This window comes from Lipotes vexillifer, unplaced genomic scaffold (genome assembly GCF_000442215.2).
Source record: "Lipotes vexillifer unplaced genomic scaffold, Lipotes_vexillifer_v1.1 scaffold1581, whole genome shotgun sequence".
Classification (NCBI taxonomy): Eukaryota; Metazoa; Chordata; class Mammalia; order Artiodactyla; family Lipotidae; genus Lipotes; species Lipotes vexillifer.
This window is the reverse complement of record NW_006783235.1, coordinates 550876-571504: the sequence shown is the minus strand read 5'-3', so window position 1 is coordinate 571504 and position 20629 is coordinate 550876. Positions and strand designations below refer to the sequence as shown.

Sequence of the window (20629 nt, the reverse complement as noted above, 5' to 3'; positions counted from 1 at the left end):
TATATTATATATATATAAAACTGAATCACTTTGCTGTACACCTGAAACTTTATAAATCAACTATACTTCAATAAAATAAATGAATAAAATAATCAAAGAAAAATGAAAATAAAATAAATAAAATTGCTCATGTCAATGTCACCACACTACCATCTTGTAGTCAAATGCTAACTTCACTCCCCTCATCTTATTAACCTCTCAGAAGTATTCACACTGTTAACTAGTTCCCCATTCTTTTCTGTGCCACAACACTTTTCAAGTTTTTTATCTCCTTCTCAGTCTAATTAAGGAGGCCTATAGCACTGTGATTAAGAGCATGGACTTCTAGACTTAGCTCTGAACACAGGTTGTTTCAGGAGTGCTTACGGCATGGAGGACAGACATAGCAAGAGAATGTTCCCCTTTCTTGAGCAAGATAGAAAACGAATCAGTATTTCAGGTGAGAAATATGGTGGTTTAGACTAGAGACTGGAGATGGAGGGAAATAGATTTTAGCTCTATTTTAGTAGTAGAACCAATAGAACTTTGCAATAGAACAGATACAGGAATTAAAGGAAAAGGGGAAATCAAGGTTTTGCAATAGAATAAAAAGCTAATGAACATTACCTAAAAAAATCACCAAATCTTGGAGATGATCTCATTTGATGCTTTTCCACTGAAACTGATACCTGGGAGAGGTTATGTGATTTACCCAGTCACATAGATAATTGGTGATAGAACTGACACAAGTCTCTCAGAATCCTAAGAAGCCACAGATCAGGATCTGGAAAGATGACTACTACAAGCTTGCTGAGCTATTACTTTAGTCCTTTTTCCCCCTAACCAATGCAATAAAAAATACTAAAATACATTTTTGGGTTTATTGAATATAGTTAGGCAAGCTATTAACTGCACACTTTATACTGCCTTAAGAAAAAAGGGAAGGAAGTAGACAGTATATAAATATCAGTATTAGCTCATGAAGAGTAAAATCTATACTAAAAGTTCATCAAAAACATTTGCTGAAGTATACTATTTGTAAAAGGCAAGGTACACATGAACTCCCCCTCAAGCAGTTACATTCTAATTTGCAAGATAACACACATATAAATAATTCAGGCCAATAAGGCAGTACTAGATTAATTGCCAAATTAATTATATAGACAATATATATATTTTTAAGTACTCTGTGGTAGTCCTTTAGGAAAAGTAAGGCTTGAGCTAAGCCCTGATGGACAAGTAAGAATTTAAAAAGTAGATAGGGAAGGGGATTAAACAAACCTATAAAGAGTGTCCACTAGGGTTCTAGGCTCAGGGCTGGGGGATAGGGAGTGGGAAGAGTGAGCTTTTTATACATGTCTGTGGAGACATTCTCTTTGGTATGACATTTTAGCTGAGTCCTGAATGACAAAGAGGAACAAGGAATGTGCTGATGGGAGAAGAGAACATTCTGAGAAAACAAGTACAAATAACCGCTACATTACCTACCTTTATTAGGCTCTATAGATTGAATACACAGAGCTTAGCTGAAAGGTAAAAGAGTGGACCATACGTTCCTAAACCTGAGTTTAAATAATTCCACAAATTCTCTTTCTCATTTGTTTCTCCAACGGTAAAAATTACTGCATAGACGAGCATGCGATATAATGGACATAGAAGTGTTTTTAGAAATAGAAAAGTAAATATACCAAAATTGTAAAGTCAGTTCAAAAAAGACAAGAATGAAAAAGTGTTAATATGGTGCTTAGATACATAAAGTTAAAAGTGGACAAATGACTTAAAATCATTGCTGGTATGGGTAACAGTACCTTATACTTTACATATCTTTACATTTTCTCTTACTGTAGCTTTTTGTACATGTCTTATCTTCTTTGCCAGATTGTAGGCAGATATAGCACCTGACACATAGTATTATAGCTAAACTGATGTATGAAGCCAGTACTTCATTTTACATCCCTTTGAGGATTTGTGTTTGTGTATGTTCAAGATCCCATTTACTTGCAAATGATTGGAGGGGAATGATGATATCACGAAAAGTTAACAGAAACAAATATAGATGAAAACAGAACAAAACCTATCTTAAAGAGGATGGAAATAAGCCGCAGGTAACTGTTAATTACTACTGCTGGCTTTTAGTTAACATTCCCTGGCAGCCAAAGGAAGAAGGGAATCGGCTGAATCCCAATGACGCATTTAATCTACCACAAAGTTAGGCATTTAAATTCATCTACAGAGATCAACTTTTCCCTGGACCAAAACCGCAAGGATCTTTGATCACAACCAAATAACTGAGCAAAGGCACAGAGTTAATTATGAAGGGCTCCTGAAATTATGCAACTTGGTTCTGTTGCTTTCAGAACAAAGACCTCTGATAACAATGGGACGACCGGTGCCTCAACAACAGAATCCTCAGTTTTCTCCCTAGGGCTCTGGCCCAGGCTTGGCAGCCACAAAAGCCGCACCTGGGTCACTTTATGGCCTCAACACAGTTAGCTGCTTGGTAGCAGCCTTGGATTCAGGCAGGGTCCGCGCCCTGCACTGGAGGCAATGCAGTCTTTGCCCCAGCCTTAGAAGGCAGGTTTCAGGGAGGGATGCTAGGGTTGGAGTGTCTAGATGAGTTTCGGCCTAAGGGGACAGGGGAGGAAGGCAACTCAGGGCCGCGGGAAACACAACTCTTGGGGGCACCATGCAGTCCCCTTACTGCCACAGAAACCTCTCCCGCCCTGGAACACGAAGGAGCGGCATTGGTAGCCTAAGCCAAGAAAATTCTCTTCTCTGTGGATAATAGGGGCCGAGCCTGGTCCCCAGGAATAAGACGCTACCATCCCACTCCTCACAGCTCAGAAATCACCCACCTGGAACTGCAGTCTCCGAAGTCTCCACCCCAGTCTCTGCCTCCACAGGCCTGATTGCGATTGGCTTGCACCTCTGTCCCGTTATCTCTTCTCCAAGTGTGAGTGGCGTTCTATACGCTCTTGGCTTTTGTCCCTCCCTTCGCTCGCCTCCGAAGCCCCGCCCCACGTGACGGTCACGCGTTGCCGCAAAGCGCAGAGGAGGGTCCCCACTTCCGCTCCCGGGGGAGGAGGTGGCAGAGTAGGTGGCGTGGAAGTGAGGGCTCTCGGTGAGCAACGTGCAGTTGACGTAGCGCAACGCTCCGCCCCCTCCGCACGAGCGCCGGGAGGAAGTGGGTGGGGCACTTTTAGCGTCCGCGCCATCAAGCCCGAGGTGGCGGTGAGGTTTTCAGTGTATGGTTTTCCCCGCTAAGCGATTCTGCTTGGTGCCAGCAATGGAGGGCGTGCGCTGGGCCTTTTCCTGTGGCGCTTGGCTGCCGAGCCGAGCCGAATGGCTGCTCGCGGTGCGATCGATCCAGCCCGAGGAGAAGGAGCGCATTGGCCAGTTCGTCTTTGCACGCGACGCTAAGGCAGCTTTGGTATTACAGGTCTTTCGTATTGAGGGCCGAGGAAGCAGATGTTGGGGATGGTGGGCCGGGCTGTAGAGACTCCCTCCCACGCTAGCGTCGGCGCCAGTTTGTGGCCGCCCCAGGGCGAGAGTGGTAGGTGCTACTGACTCTCCCGTGTGTGCGCGCGGCCTGGTCTCCACCGTCTTTGTAGTCTCCTCGGAGGCCTCGTCCGCTGTAAAAATTAGCCCCTCCCCCGTTGTAATTGAAAATAGAGATCGTGCTAAACCCTAAAATAGGTGTTGAGAAGGCCTACAAAGTAGTTCCTTTTCCCCCACAATGTTTTTTTTTCTTATTTTTAAGTTATCAAAATTTATTTTTCCTTGCTTGGGCCCATAGCACATTCTTAGCCTGTTAAGTATCCTACCATTCTCCATTCTCCTGCACGTGATAGGCCCTAAGAAATATTGATAGTATGACTTACTTTAGCCTTGCACGCCGTGGAACTGGAAGAGTCCAGCCTCCTTTTACCAGGGAAACTTAAGTCAATGAAGGATGCAGTCCTAGGCATACCTTTCTTTCTAAATAGCTTGGGAAACAGTACTTTAGATATAATTGTTTATTTTACTTACGTATTTTTAGCAACAAATGGAAACGGGTTTCAAAACTTCTGTGTATATAGCGCAGTTTGAAACATCTTCTAATTACCATCAAAGACTGTTACCTTGAAAATGTTCCTCTGTCAAAGCACTTTTTCTTTTGAAATGTGGGCTGATTGATTTTTATATTGGTGAATATTTTTATACTTTCTGTAATTTGTAAGAAATTGTGAAATTCAGAGTCGTGCAGTATTTAAAAGTCATTGTTTAGAACTGAAGGAAAAAACTTGGAAGATTTTTCAAAATATTATATGCCTTGTTATACCCTTGGGTATTTTTGTGTGATTTTAGTCATTTCTTTTTTAAAATATACATATATTATTTCAATTTATTTATTTAATTTATTTATTTTTGGCCGCGTTGGGTCTTCCTTGCTGCACACAGGCTTTCTCTAGTTGGGGCGGGGGGGGGGGCTACTCTTTGTTGTGGTGCGCAGGCTTTTCATTGCTGTGGCTTCTCTTGTTGAGGAGCACGGGCTCTAGGTACACGGGCTTCAGTAGTTGTGGCAAGAGCGCCGGCTCAGTATTTGTGGCACACAGGCTCAGTTGCTTTGCGGCATGTGGGATCTTCCCGGACCAGGGCTCGAACCCGTGTCCCCTGTGTTGGCAGGTGGATTGTCAACCACTGTGCCACCAAGGAAGCCCCATTTCTTTCTTAATAATTAATGGAGGGAGAGAGTGGATGGGGTATATGTGAAAAAAGATAAGTCATGCATTGCTAATTGTTGAGCCCAGTGATAAGTATGTATGATCTAGAAATACACGCACATATGCACAAAGATGTAAGTACAACAAGGTTGCTCAATGGGGAATTTTTTTATAATAGTAAAACTAGAGCCAGCCTAAAATATCCAACAATAGGGGAATAGTCAAGTTATGGTACCTTGATAGTATGAAATGCACAGGCTTGATGGTTATATGCAAACATAAAATAATCCCCAACACTTAGAAATTTAAAAGATTATACATGGTAGAATAGTACATATAGTAGGATTTCATATAAATGGATAGATAGTAAAAGCAAATGAAGATATTTTGGGTACTTAGAGAAAAGACTGAAGGGATGAATACTTGATAACATTGGTTGGTTACTTGTTAAGGGGAGGGAGGGAATTGCTAAAGAGGGACTTTAAGTTGTCTGTCTTCATAAGCATTTCTTAAATCTTAAAGCAGCGTATTTAATACTTACATACTTTTTAAAAACTTTAAGTAATGAATATTTTAGAAACCACAAAAATAGACTTTGTATGTTATAGGCATTGTTACCTAAATCTTTAGTACAGACATCAATACTTACCAAATGTTTTATTAACAGGCTGGTCGTCTGATGATGAGGAAATTAGTTGCAGAGAAATTGAACATACCTTGGAATAATATTCGTTTGCAAAGAACTGCAAAAGGAAAACCAGTCCTTGCGAAAGACTCATTGAATCCTTACCCCAATTTCAACTTTAACATCTCTCATCAAGGAGACTATGCTGTACTTGCTGCGGAGTCTGAGCTACAAGTTGGAATTGATATAATGAAGACTAGTTTTCCAGGTAATGTTGCATTTTTGTAGTACAAGAGTTATTGAGTGTCTTGTCTTAGTTCTTACCTCTTGAATAATATCAGACAAGGACATGTAGATATTTAAGTTTAGGAAAAATGTGCTCGTACTCAAGGGTAGTATATCTGAGAGAGCAGGGTATTGTCAATTGAAAAAAATGCACAACCCAAAACTTGAGAATTATTCTGCAGACTTTCTGAGGACTCAAGTCCAGGAAGCAGCCTCTCAAATAGCTCTGAGAGACTGCTCCAAAGAGATAAGGGAGGAACCAGGATATATAGGAGTTTTTTGCAACAAAAACCTGGTAGTCAGAACATAAAAAGATTACTGTTAATTAAAGAATACCAGACATTTCATTAATGAATTTAGTGCTTTACTATGTATGGGAAGATGCAAGAGTTTGGGCTTACTGAAATTATTCCTTTGATATGCACCTTAACTGTCTAGGGCCAGTATCCCACTTTTCTCCATCCTGAATCCCCTCAGGGTGCACAGTTGGGGGTGGCTGTTGGCTTGAGGGCCCCAACATCCTTTGTTTACTATATATTTTCTTGAATGTTAACAGACTTCTACATAAAAGATAGATTCTCCGTTACTGGGGATTCATATAATACTTTGCCCAGAGGCAAAGTGAAAACAAAGGTTTTCTTTTTGAATTATACCTCAGCTTGTTAAGTAAGACTAAATTTGAAACTATTCTCAAAGACTGTTAAATTTTCTAAAGAACAGTTTTTCCATAGCTCAGTTTTTTTTATTTAAGTTCAATCAAATTGAACTCAACAGGGAGTCAATTTTGAGTATCATTCTATTAAAAAAATAGTAATTATATGTATTGTAAGAACTTGGTTTCATTTAAGTCTTTCCCAGAATTAACCAATTAGTTGTTGGTTTGTTTAAAAAATAATAATCTCAGTGGTAAAGTATATTGTAGTCCTTAAGTAGAGATAACATGTATTTGTATTGTATCTAAATATAGCTCTTTGTAGCACATTTATATAAATGGAAATGAAGAGCAAGCAATTATTAAAATATTTTAAGTTGTTTATATTTTGCCTTAGAAATTTGTAATTGGTGGCTGTAGGAACTGCTAACATTTATTGTGGTGTTGACTATACCTAGGTAGTTTTACTAGAACACAAGTTCTCTCAACTACTCTATAATTTTCATCATCACTAACATTAGTGTGCACTTACTGTGTGCCATGGCATTTTCCTAAGTGCCTTACGTATATTATGGGGTGGGTGGGACACAGCATACTATCATTTTTATCAGAAGGTAAGTAACAGGATAAGAAGAAAGCTGTTAAAATAAGAGAACCAGCATTTTCCTAATTTCATAGTGCAGTTCCCTAATCTCCACACTGTGTCTACCACAGGATCTTTGCTTATGTTTCCCTTGGACTGGAATATTTGTAATAACTTTATCCCCCACCCCCATTTCTGCATAGGTAACTTATTTACTGGTTAGCTTTCACTTTAGTCTTACTTTAGGGAAGCCTTTGTGGACCTTCAATCTAAGCCAGGTTCTTTTGTTCTAGGCTCTCATAAAGTATATTTCCTTCATTCCAATTATATATTTCATTTTATAATTATTTTTCAGGATGTTGATTTTCTTCCCACTGGTCCTTTCAAGCTGTATGAGAGCAGGAACTATGTTAGCTACATCTGATAGTAGCTATATCTGCTATCATGTCTGGCACCCTACCTAGTTCAAAATAATGTGCAATAAATATTTGTCAAATGAATGAATAAGTACTTTGTGCTGCAGTAGTTAGGCCTCAGAGTATTGCCGTGAACCTCCTCTCTCATCTTTATTGTCAGTGTCTTTACTTTGAATTTTCCCACCAACAGCTTTTTCTCTGACCTTCTCATAAATCTATTAAACCTCTATTCTTAACTTTGTTCAGAAGGAGGCTATACTAATGATAGCAGGGGTTCTTGACCCTGGATAAGCATCAAGTCATTTTTTTTTAACCTCCTGAAATTGTTTGCTACATTTTGTATGCACAGGTACATTTTTCTCAGAGAGGATCTGGTTTTTGGCAAGGTCATAGAAGGCTTATTGTGGACCTTATCAACGAACCACTGTTACAGAGGATTCAGAGTGATCATGCAAATGAGCCCATAAACTTCATAGCTTTCTGTGGTCCTTATGTGACCTTTCCCTAAAAATCAGAAATTGTTGGAGAGACCATTGCTCCTTAGAATGCAGTCAGTACAATTACACAGTAATGGTTGGCTCATCAGGTTGATATCTGCTTGGAAATTATGCCTGTGAGACACAGATTTAATTACAGTTGGCTTAATGGGCAATGTTGGCTTATGGTAAATACCAGATAAACAAGTAATTACTAATTGAAACTTAATAAATGATAGGAAGGTAATTGAGCAAAAAGTGAAGATTCTGTTGATTATATTTTATTAGACTTTTTTTATCCACCATCTTTTTTCATTGCTCTTGTTTGACTAATCACAGTATGCAGGCCTTTTCCTATTTGGCTGTTTCATTGCCAAAAAGCTATTGATATATCCAGTAATGCATTGGGGAAGAGCTGTTTTCCAGTTGCCATTAGTATTGTTACTGTGTCACTAGTGTCTGAAAGATTAATGGACACAGCATCATTTCTCAGGAAAGTAGACACTGGTTTACTTCACTGGCAGTTCATTTGAAATGCTCTGCTTATCAGAGTAAGTGAGGAAATTGAGCAGGGAAAGTTTCCAAGAGTTGCTAAATGGTGGAGGGTAAAACAGTATAGGAGCAAGGGAAGTATTGTACTTTGTTTTGGGCATTGTTATTAGATTATCAACTCTCAAGATGGAGTTAGACTTTGGGGGCATCGTGAGTATATTGTAAGACTCAGTTCCATTACTCCCATTTTGTCTGCAGGTAAACATCATGTAGGAACTTGTGGAGTCTTTCCTTATCACATTAGACATTTCTGCTAGGTGCAGATCATTTCCCGCCATCTCCCAGTTCTCCCATTGCTGCTGTGGCAGGGCAGGAGAGAATATATTGATGGATGTAAGAAGTTTTGGGTTTCTCCCTTCTAGCCAGATGCTAGAAGGGCCCTATTGTAACCACCACATTATTCTCTACTTAATGGAGAGAGGAAACTTATACAGAAGTAACTGGTGCATACTTGGCACTCAGTAAATAATCGTTTAATGGATATCCAGAGAAGAGGGATTATAAGATATTGGGGGCCCTAGTATAGGTGAATTGCCAGTGCAATACAATCCCAACCCTGTGGTCAGGGGTGGGGTGAGGTGTTTTGTAGGTCATCTATATAATTTGCTGTACCCAATTGAGAAATATCGGTTGTTTTTCCTTCATTTTCTAATTTTTATCTACCACTAAAGGCTTTTGCAGTTAGAAGTATAACAGTAAGGATTGTATAAAGTATAAAAGTATGAATTGTTCAGTTTCGTTCCCATGTTTACAAGGCAAGATAAGAGATACAGTATAAAAATTATTAAAACGTGGGAAAAGACTGAAAATATTTTTCCCCACGGGTTTATACTTTCAAGTTCACATTTTTGTTATAAACTTTGCTGGATATTAATTGGCAGGACAAAATGACTCAATATTTTGAGATTTAATACTAATTTAATAACTTTGAAATGACTATCATAGAACTGCTCCTCTTGAACAGTTGTTATGTAAATTACGTACAGTAAGTATAAAGTAAGTGGTGATATTATATGGTAGCTATGGTAGAGCCTATTTGTTGTCTCTTTCCACCATACTATTTATAGCACTATTTTAATAGCTTCCTGTTTGGTTTCCCCTCTTCACTTCTGTCCTCTCTCAGTACATTCTTGGTACAGAGTTAGAGTGGTCTTTAAAAATTTCCTTAAAGCAATTTTCTTAAAACTTTTAGGTTGGTTCATAATAAAATTCAGTCCCTTTAACATGATTGTATTGTCTTATTCTCATTTATCTCTCCATTTGCATTTTTAGCTGCTCTCTGCTCACTATTTTCTGTCCATACTCATCTTTTATTACCTTGAATGTAGTAGACTTTTTCCTGTTCAGGTCATTTCAGAAAAGCCGATCGCTCTGCCTGTTCTTCTCCCCACTCTTTCGTGAGTACCTTAGACATGAAGGATGAGAAGTAGCCAGTACCAGTACCTCCTTAGAAAGGACTTTCCTGACCACCTGATCTTGTTTTCCTTCATGGCCTTTCTCATTTGTAATTATAACTTAGTTATTTGATTATTATCTGTTCTCCTTCATTTAAATAAGTTCAGGAGCTATGCTTGTTTTGTTTTTGCCACAGTATACCTAGTACTTAGCAGGGTGTCTAGCACATAGCAGGTGCTCAGAAATATTTATTGAATGTACAAATAATAGGAGTTCTCAATTTCACATAAAATTCCTAAAATTTGTTGAAAAATTAAAAAGTAGGTATGCAACTACAGTGAAAAATGCTATTCATATCAGATTCTAGTTGGGATATAAACTGTTCTCATCAGTGAGTTGTGATTAAAAATAGTTCTTCCTTCGAGTCTTCTTCCTCATCCTGCATTTATCTTCCTAGCTTCTTCTCTCTTGCATTTGCATCCATCAGATTCGGTTTCCTACTTCGTTGCTGCTACAGTCTATAGTGTCCAACTTAAAATTTTTCAACTTTATGATGGTTTAAAAGCAATTCAGTAGAAGCCATAATTTGAATTTTGAATTTTGACATTTTCCTGTGCTAGCCATATGCCATTCCATACTCATAATGCTGGGCAGCAGCAGTGAGCCATAGCTCCCAGTCAGCCACACAATCACGAGGGTAAAACAACTAGTACAGCCATTCTGTTTTTCACTTTCAGTACAGTATTCAGTACATTTCATGAGGTATTCAACACTTTATTATAAAGTAGTCTTTGTGTTAGATGATTTTGCCCACCTGTAGGCTAATGTAAGTGCTCTGAGCACATTTAACGTAAGCTAGCCTAAACTGTGATGTTCCATAGGTTAGGGGTATTAAACGCATTTTTGACCTAAACTATCTTCAGCTTAACAATGCGTTTATCGGGACGTAACCTTATCGTAAGTCAAGGAAGATCTGTGTTCCACTATTGTTTGTGATCTACATTCTAAGCTTATCTACATTCTTTTTGGATCTGCATTTTGCAGGATGTGCAAAATGTTGGTTTTTGTGTTTTGTTTTTTTTTAACTTGGAGATTTACAGCCAGCAAGCAGCTTAAATAAGTCACACTTCTCTGTGCTCTGAACTTACTGGAAAACCAGGTCTTTACTGGCAGGTAGTTTTCCCCCTTTCCAAGTTACAGGATGGGTCTTTTCCACTGTGCAGAGGATTTGAGTGGGATCACAACATAGAACTAGTATTTATTGAGCAACTTCTGTGTGTTAAATGCCTTCTATGCATTATCTTATTTCATCCTCTTAAGCCTAAGTTGTAAGTTATTGTTATTTTATAGAGTAGGTTAAGACATTTGCCCAAGGCAACTAAGCTGTATAGTAGAATATCATGGATTTGAACCCATACCTCAAAGCCTATATTTTTAGACACTGCGTTCTATAATATATGACCTCTCAATACTAGATTTTATTGATACCTGTTTAAGGATTTGCAAGTACAAAATCTGAAAAATTCCATGGAACTGGATTAAATGAATTTAAAGTTTTTGTGAAGGAGCTGATGTCTAAGAATAGTATACAAAGTTTAGTGAGAGGGAACTTGCCTTACAATTTTTTATATTAGGCATTGTAAACAAAAGAGTGTGGTGTTAGCAAAAGAATAGACAGGGCTTCCCTGGTGGCGCAGTGGTTGAGAGTCCGCCTGCCGATGCAGGGGACACGGGTTTGTGCCCCAGTCCGGGAAGATCCCACGTGTCACGGAGCGGCTGGGCCCGTGAGCCATGGCCGCTGAGCCTGCGCGTCCGGAGCCTGTGCTCCACAACGGGAGAGGCCACAACAGTGAGGCCCGCGTACCGCAAAAAAAAAAAAAAAAGAATAGACAGCTAGGAGGGTTGAGTTAGTGCCCAGTATTTATACATAATATTTCAATTCAGTGGTTAAAGATTATTTATTAAATGGTGCATTACTCTAATCACTAGGGTAGCTTGTTGGCTACTTGAATTTGCTCTTCTGTGAACTGCTTATTAATCTTTTCTAATCCATGTATAAAAGCTTTTTATGTATTATGGATATTGACACTTCATTGACCAAATCTGTTACAACTATTTTCCCACTCTATTATTTATCTTTTGAATTTGGTTGTATTTTTTGCCGTATGAATTTTGTCTTTTATTTAAATAATATATCTAACTTTTCCTTGATAAATTCTGAACTCTGTCTCATTTAAAAAAAAAATAATGAAGTTGGTAAAAGATTTACTCCAACCGTAGGTTATAGAGTCTCCTAGATTTTGTTCTAAAATTGCACTTTTTTTTTTTTAACATTTAAATCTTTAATTCCCCTAAAACTTGTGTGTATATGTTTTACATACTGATGGCTCAACAGTTATACCACCACTAGCATTGGCTAGATTGGGAATAAACATGTAAAGTGCCTGGAATTATTAAGTACTTAATAAGTAAGTGTTCGCTCTAAGGTTGTTGTGATAGTTATTACTGTTATATGTATAGAATGGTGTTTCTGAAATGGTGGTCAGGATATTAAAATCAGCCAGGTTGCCTGTTAAAAATGCAGGTTCCTTGAAAAAATGGCATGTTCATTGAAACCCTCCCAGACCTCTTCAACGAGAATTTCTTAGATACAACCAAGGATTCTATATTCAGACAATTTCTCACATGATTGTTAGACATATTAGCATTTGGGAAACACTGTATTAGATGTAATTTATAGAGCCAACAAAAAGAAAGATTGTAACCCATCAACTTTTTTTTTCATGAGTAAAATTGTCTGAAAGCCATTAGATCCTTGTTACACAGTGTACAACAGAATTAATTAGAATTAAATTTTAATAACAATTACTAGAACACAATAGAATTGTATATTTGGCCAGAATTTTGAAAGAAGGATGCCTTTTAATCTTAGATAAGAAGAACCCGTAAAGTTAGCATATGTGATTGATTTTATATTAAATCTCTTCTTGCAAACTGGGGCAAATAAGACAGACAGAGCTTAATATTGTTAATATTTAAAATACTTGTAAGTATTGATAGAAAAGCCACTTAAGACTCACCTAATGGGCACAGTGGTTAAAAATCCGCCTGCCAATGCAGGGGACATGGGTTCGAGCCCTGGTCCAGGAAGATCCCACATGCCACGGAGCAACTAAGCCTGTGCGCCACAACTACTGAGCCTGTGCTCTAGAGCCCACATGCCACAACTACTGAAGCCCGTGCACCTAGAGCCCGTGCTCTGCAACAAGAGAAGCCACTGCAATGAGAAGTCCGCGCACGTCAACTAGAGAAAGCCAGCACGTAGCAACGGAGACCCAACACAGCCAAAAATAAATAAATTAATTAATTTTTTTAAAATACATTAAAAAAAAAAAGACTTACCTAATGAATGGACAAAGACTTGATAAAACATTTCACAAAAGAGGATATATATGTATAAAACAACTACCACAATAGCCTTAGCACTAACATTTATTAGGTACTTAATAGCTCCTTTATATGTTTATTTCTTAAACTACCCAGCTCTTTTCCCCTATTTTATACCTTAAGAAACAGCCATAGTGAAGTTAAATAAATAATAGTAAAGAAGTGTTAGAGCCAGGATTTGAACATTTGACTCCAGGGGTATAACACTAAAGCTAAGAGTATATGAGTGTGTCTGTATAAATGAATTAAATTGTGTGCATGAATGTATTAGTTTCCTAGGGCTCCTAACAAAGTACCAAAAACTTGGTGTCTTAAAAAAACAGAAATTTATTCTCTGACAGTTCTGAAGGCCAGAAGTCAAAGTGTTGACAGGGCCATGTTACCTCTGTAGATTCCAGGGAATAATTCTTCTTTGCTTCTTCCTAGTGTCCTGGCAATCTTTGGCATTCCTTGAGTTGTAGCTATATCACTTTACTTTCTATCTTCATTGTTATGTTGGCTTTTCCCCTATATTCTCTCTTCGTGTCTAAATGTTTCTCCTTATAAGGACACCAATCATTGGATATAGGACCCACCTTAATCCATCCTAAATTGATTGCACCTGCAAAGACTGTATTTCCAAATAAGGTCACATTTTTAGTTTCTGTGTGGGCATGAGTTTTGGAAGACATGGACCCTCACAGTTCAAACCTGCCTAGTTCAAGGCTCAACTCTAAATTATTTTGTTGTAGGTTACTATTGTAGGTTACTACTCTGTTTAATAAACTTTCTAGTTGCTCTGTGACCTTGGTGAGTTGACCATTGCAGAACACTTAGTTAATATCTAGTGCTGCTTTCCCTAAAGATTAAGCTATAAGATGAGGGATCTAGCTTTTCTAAACCTGGTTAGTGGTTCTATATAAGTTTTTCAGTTATTTCATCTTTATCTTTTTTTAACTTAAGTTCTTATATGTCTATTAAATTGAATATTGTAATAGACATGAATATGTGTTGGTATTATTAGGAGGCTTTGCCAACTTATGTGTCTAATAATTGTGCTGTCTCAGCTAGTTTGAGGGGCAAACGTACTATTCTGGTATTTCCTACTGATTTTTTTAAAATTCCAATTTCCTAGATAAATTAAGTCCTTAACAGAGTACTCATTCACTGTGTATTTTCACCATAATGCCACAATGTGGCGCTGTTGTCTTTGGCTGAATATTTACAAAGTCATCTTTTTCTGTTGCTGTCAATCTCTTATTTTGTGGGATATGATGCTCTCAAAAGTATATGAAAACACACTCATGTCGGATATTTTTTAGCTGTACATGATCAGTTATGATTGCTTTCCAGTGGTTGTGCTAAATTGCTTTTTATGTTAAATGAGTTTTTTTTTATTAGTGTGAATATTTAAATTTTTTCCTCGATTGCCTCATCATATTTAGGTAAAAATCAGGGGGTTTCTTGACGGTTATGGAATTATAACTTGAAGAAACCAACAAACATAATGACACTATAGATGACAACAGGCATATCTTTTTAAATTTTAGGCTTTTTGGATAGTATTCTGTTAAAACTACAATTCCACTCAAAATATATAATGCTGTTTTCCAAAATCCAAGGTAGCTGTTCTTCTCATTGTTATTATTTACACTATTTGTACCCGAATCTATTCAAGAGGAAACACTTTACAATTTATGTAGGTATAGTGCTCCCAGTGTTTAAAATCTCCAGATTTACTTTTGTAACTTTTGCAAGCTTGCTTTCTTTACTTTCTTTAGTGTTTTATCTGTCAAGCCAGTATGTACTAGTGATGCATTGCATTTTAATAAGACAGTCTTTATTTAAGGGGCTTGAGGAATAAGCACCAGACTATCAAAGGGGGTTCATAGACCCAAAAGGGTAAGAATCTCCTGCCCTGCCCTGGGACTCCTAAGGTCCCAGTTTAATATTTCAGTGCTGTTGCATGAAATGACTTTACAGCTTTGCAGGGCTTTTAGGAAATAATAGCCTTTTAACATTAATATGAACAGATACAAACAATAAACATTAGTTGATTAGTAAAAATGGATTATAAAGTTATCTTTCTTACGAATAGTAGAGGACTAAAGAGTAGACAGATTAATTAAATGAGTCTGTTGAACTTGAAAACAAACAAGGAAGTGAAGAAGTGAAGTGAAGAACCACATATCACTGGAATGTCATTAGAAATATTTCCTAGGTAAATAAGAGGAGACTGTTTTGACCATTTTGAAGTAGGGATGATGGGGGAATTGTAGACAGTTTTGTGGGAGAGCTCGTTTTTAATATTTTCTACCCTTGAGGTAACTATGGGAAAGGTACTTGGTTACTGTAGGAGAAACTTTAAACTCTCTATGAACATAAGGACCCATGTCTGTTTTGGTTATCATGATATTCCTGGCATCTAGCACTTGGGTATTTTTAGAGTGAATGATATAGTTGTCATTCTAAATGTTGAATTCTCATGGGGTTAGTTAGTTGTTAAATGCCAGTAAAGCATTAAGTAGGGGAATTGACATATTTCTTCTTTCCAGACATGCTATGGTTGCAGCCAGTTGGGAATGTCAGATTTTGGAGTTGAGTATTTTAGAAATGGGAGTTGCGGAGTAGACAAGCTATGTTAACAGAATCTGCAGAGGGACTACTTTCAAGAGGCTTACTGGAAGTAATGTAATCATGAACTAAGGATACAGAGCAATAGAGCATTTAGGAGTAATTTACCACATAATAGTTAATGTACATTTATTCATATAGTAAACATGTGATTCACCTACCTTGTTGCCAGACTTTCTGATTGACCAATTAGGCTGTAATTGTGTGAGGCTAAGAACCATGACTGATTTGTTTTTAACCATTAGTTCAATTCATATTGGTATAGTATTTGTACACATTCTACATACTTGTAGAATAAGTAAATGAATGATGGTAGAAGGTTTCTGCTTAGTAGTAAAGATAGACAAACACATAATTATAATATTTTGAAAAAATACAATATGAAAGACATACCATATATTTTAATTTGTGTCTTAGCTCTTAGTTCTGGGAGTCAGATCCTTTGAGTTCTATTTATTTTTGGATGCTATGTAAAATTTTATTGTCTATGGAACAGTGGAGCTAAGGATATACTTGAGATTTTTTTTAAAATGAGCCAGTAGAACAGAAATTAAAATCTGTTTTTATTTGGAAAAGTCATATTAGAAAACATTTTTAAAAACAGTTATTGTGAAGGAAATAAGTATATATTAACTTTCCAGTCATGTTAATAACTTAGGATAAAATAACACTCCTTAGCTTTCTACCAGTTCCCTCAAAATTATAGTAAAAAAATTGTTCCCTGATTTTCCTGTGAAATGGCAAAGCAAAATTTTAAACCCCAGCATACTATTGCTCTATTTTAAGAGTACTTGTTTTGGATTTCTGATATTCTCTCATATATAGGAAATTTCCCCTAGTTATTTAAGATTTATAATAGCTTGGCTGCTAAATTTTATCAAATTTTTGGTGAGCATCTATATATAACCATATGTTTTTTTCTCCTTAATTATTTAACAATTCACAGAATTTCACTGTTCTATTAAGCTACCCTTCTCTCAACTTATTTTGATTTGCTGATATTTTGTTTAGGATTATTGTGACTGTATTCAAAAGTAAAGTTGGACTATAGTTTTCTTTTATGCGCTAATAGTTTTGGTAATTCTCTGTTTCCTCAATTGACAGGTCGTGGTTCAATTCCAGAATTTTTTCATATTATGAAAAGAAAGTTTACCAACAAAGAATGGGAAACAATCAGAAGCTTTAAGGATGAATGGACTCAGCTGGATATGTTTTATAGGAATTGGGTATAATTTCTTTCTAGTTTTGAGAGTAAGCCCCTGTGTTGATTCCATTATCTTTGCTAAAAACAGGAGCAAAAGTCCTGTGGTAAACCTGTAGTTCATACAGTGTTTGAGGTAAATAAGTCATTACTTGGGAACTTCATGATTTTTATGTACACATTATTATATTCTAATGACATTTAAGAAAATTTAGCATATATTTAATGCTCAACTAGAAGATACTCTTAAAGCTAAAAACAAGACAGTTTATCATTATTTATAAATAAGGTTTTCTGTCTTAAAGGATCTCATACACATGAGCCCTTATTTAACATATAATATTTATTATGTGCCAGAAAACATTATTGTAAGCCCTTCATAAGTTAGTTAATTACCATAACAACCCCACTAGTAAGGTACTATTACTATTATATGTTATACATGAGGGAATGGAGGCAAAGGGAGCTTAAATGGTTTGTCTTAAGTTCTCACAGCTGGTTTGTTTCCATGCTACTATAAGGGTAAAAATAAATAGCTTATAGCTGTGAAGTAGTAAAGAATTAGAACTTCATATGTTTTGGAGACAGTAGATTTTATGAACAATTTTATCTACTAAAGCTCTAAGAGAAAATGTCTGTCTGTATCTTAGGCACTGAAAGAAAGCTTCATAAAAGCAATAGGTGTTGGATTAGGATTTGAATTGCAGCGGCTTGAATTTGATGTATCCCCATTAAACCTGGATATAGGCCAAGTTTATAAAGAAACACGTTTGTTTCTGGATGGGGAAGAAGAAAAAGAATGGGCATTTGAGGTAAGAAATTTATCAGAATTGCTATAACTATAAGCATTTTCTTATTTTGTGCATGTGAGTATACGCTTAACTTGGGGAGGCTAGTCATTGAAACTAGACACATTTGGGATCCAGTCTGTGTGCTCTGAAGGTAAAGTCAGGGATACTCTGAGCCAATAACATTTAAGCTGATACTTGAAAGATAAGTCATATTGCATTAAGTAAAAGAGAAGGGAAAAGAGGCCCTGGAATAAAACAGCTTTGTGTGTATGAACATCTAAAGGATGCCATTTTGCCAGTGTACTGTGTTGAGGGGATTTGAGAGAGATGCTGTTAGGCTGATGAGATCATGTAGGGCATTATGGGTTGGTTAATATTTTGGTCTCTTTCTTTATTTGGTTTTTGTCACTAGCAATTCTTGGTTGCTAGTGAGAAAAACCTAACACAAATTCATTTTAGCCAAAAGGACATTATTGTAGGTTACTAGAGTGATTCATATAACCAGGTTTCAGAATTGGCTAGAATTAGGGACTGGAAAACTCAGAACTCTTTTTGTCTTTTACTTTTGCCTTCCTGACTTTAGTTTTCTCCCACCCACATTTCTCATTCTGTACACCAGCTTTCTTAACTTTATCTGGTCTGTGTGGCAGGAAACATGACTGCCTACCACTCTTATGTGTAACAATTTGTAGTTTAAAAACCCTCAGAGATTGGTGAACTCCCTTTCTGTTCAAGCCCTATAAGCCCTGGAGAAAGGCTTAGGTTGGGTGTTAGGTGCTTATCTTTTGACCAATCATTGTAGCCAAGGAAGTGTGTTACAACTTGTATCAAGTGTCCAGAGCCCAGCAAATGGATTGTATTATAATGTGGTTGTTCCCATAGTCATCAGAATTGTGTACAGAGAAAGTCGTATCCAGAATAAAGAATTCATGATGAATGGATAAAATAGAAGGTGTTTACTAATTTTCTCAAGGGAATTTAACAAGGTTTAAATAGAGAGTGGTAAGATCAGAATTATATTTTAAGACCATGTTCTGTCTATGATGGTATGTGGAGGTTAAGGAAGTGAGGTGATAAAGATGTTGTGATCAATTCTGTGACTTATATGACCATCTGTTGAGATACTGAATACTAGAGAACAAGTGGGATTTAAGTTTGAGATACCATAAAAACATCTAATTGAAGTTGTCAAGCAGGCGAATAGAATGAAAGGCTGGGCTAAAGGGAAAAAATCATAATCATTAACACGTGGATGGTAGTTGAAGCCATGGGATTTACAGCTGCGGCAATGAGATTACCTAAGGTAGAATTAAGAAAGACCAAGGACAGAGTCCTGAGAATACTTTTTAAAGGTGGAGTGGGGAGGAGAATGAGAAAGAATGACCAAAATGGTAAGAAGTAAAATACGAAAGTAGTGTTAGGAGCATCCAAGGGCAGAAAGTATCTTGAGAAAGAGAGTTGTGTCAAAACTGCTAACATACCATGTAAGGTAGGGATTCTATGAATTAAAAAGTAAATTATATTAGGATACTGTATTTTTTAATACAATTTTTTAAAAAAAATAATTCATACTGAAAGGGGCAAACGTCAGCCATTTCATTCATGGGGAAATCCTTTATGGTGCCAGATGGAGTAGGCCTAGTAGCAGGGTGAGGAGGGAAGAGTCAGTGATTGGGCCAGCTGTGCTTAAACGTTTTGGGTGACAAAAGATGTCTGAGTTCTTGTGGACCAAATAGATGCTGTGGAAAATGGGCCTGAAGTGTCTTGAAAGGGCCCTACTCAAGAGGGATTCCAAAAAGAGGCATTGTGCATTCTACTGTTTATTAATTGCTGAGGGTAAGAATTACAAGAAGTTAGCCGTTCAATGCACTGCTAGTTCCAGGCAGTGGTACAGGACAGAGGAACTGGAAGTAGTTCTCTGAAAATTCCTCAGATGCTCAGTAAGCCAGCATTTGGATACTTGATATGACCCAGAGTTCTAAAAACTAGATTACAACAGCATGGATCATTACTTTGCCTGTTTCCTCCATCCCTTTCCTCTCTGCCACCTACCTTAAGGAAACCAGAGCAGAAGAGCAAGGTGAGGCCAAGGAGAAGAATGTGTTCTAAGAATTGAAATGGGATTTTTTTTTTAAGCTGAAAGTGACTGAAGAGCTATGGGGTTTGTCTAAGGGCTTGTTCAGGAGGTGGGAAGGGAGATCCATCAGGGCATATTTGAAGACATCTATGGAAGAAAATTTAAATTCTTTACTGAATGTACCTGGGTGTTTTGCCCATCCAGTGTACCAGTTAGAAAAATATAAAAATAATATATGTTAGTTGCATATATTTAAGTGTGGATTATTTTTATACTGTAAACAGGCCTGGAAGGGGAGAGTGAACTTAACAGAATGAATCTGGTGGTATGGATAGCCAGAAGCCAGGGTTTGAGGGGAGAATGATGAACGTAGAGCCAAGGGAGGCATACCTAGAGTCAAGAAACAGATGGGAGGTTCCTGTCTGGGCATCTCCAAGTACCTCCACAAGATAAAGAACCAGTCTTTAGGTATGCAGCTGAGGAAGGGCTATGATTTCAGTGTACAACCGTGACGTGAATGATCTTCACTGTCCTTTCCTCCCTTTCGTTCAGTCTTTTCCTTTCTCACTCATACACACTAAATTCACCCACGCTAGAAGAACTAGAGGTGGCAGCATAGTGAATGAGGGAGCATCTTTAGTTAGGAAGAGAGGAAATCAATTCCTTTCCCTATTGGAGACTTCCAACCCTGAATTAGGTTTGAGCTAAGATAGTGGGAGGAAGAATTTCTTATGAAATTAGAACAAAATTTAATTTGGGTCAAACATTTTTCAGAGAAAATTCAATACTGAGAATGACCAGAAATGTCATTTATGAGATCTGATCAAGATTTCA

The 20629-nt window shown here is 37.3% G+C and overlaps 2 protein-coding genes across 2 annotated transcripts in view; one reads left to right on the top strand and one right to left on the bottom strand.

Annotated features, from left to right (window-relative positions):
• Positions 1-3254, bottom strand: part of KBTBD3 (kelch repeat and BTB domain containing 3) — a 37889-nt gene extending 34635 nt beyond the window's left edge. Inside the window, exon 1 of the mRNA XM_007455882.1 lies at positions 2835-3254. The gene's annotated coding sequence lies outside the window, so the exon portion shown is untranslated. The remainder of the gene's footprint in view (positions 1-2834) is intronic.
• Positions 3090-20629, top strand: part of AASDHPPT (aminoadipate-semialdehyde dehydrogenase-phosphopantetheinyl transferase) — a 30018-nt gene continuing 12478 nt past the window's right edge. The window contains exons 1-4 of the mRNA XM_007455883.1: positions 3090-3409; positions 5350-5575; positions 16831-16952; positions 17578-17739. Of these exons, the coding sequence (XP_007455945.1) occupies positions 3227-3409; positions 5350-5575; positions 16831-16952; positions 17578-17739 (693 nt within the window). The 5' untranslated portion in view covers positions 3090-3226. The remainder of the gene's footprint in view (positions 3410-5349; positions 5576-16830; positions 16953-17577; positions 17740-20629) is intronic.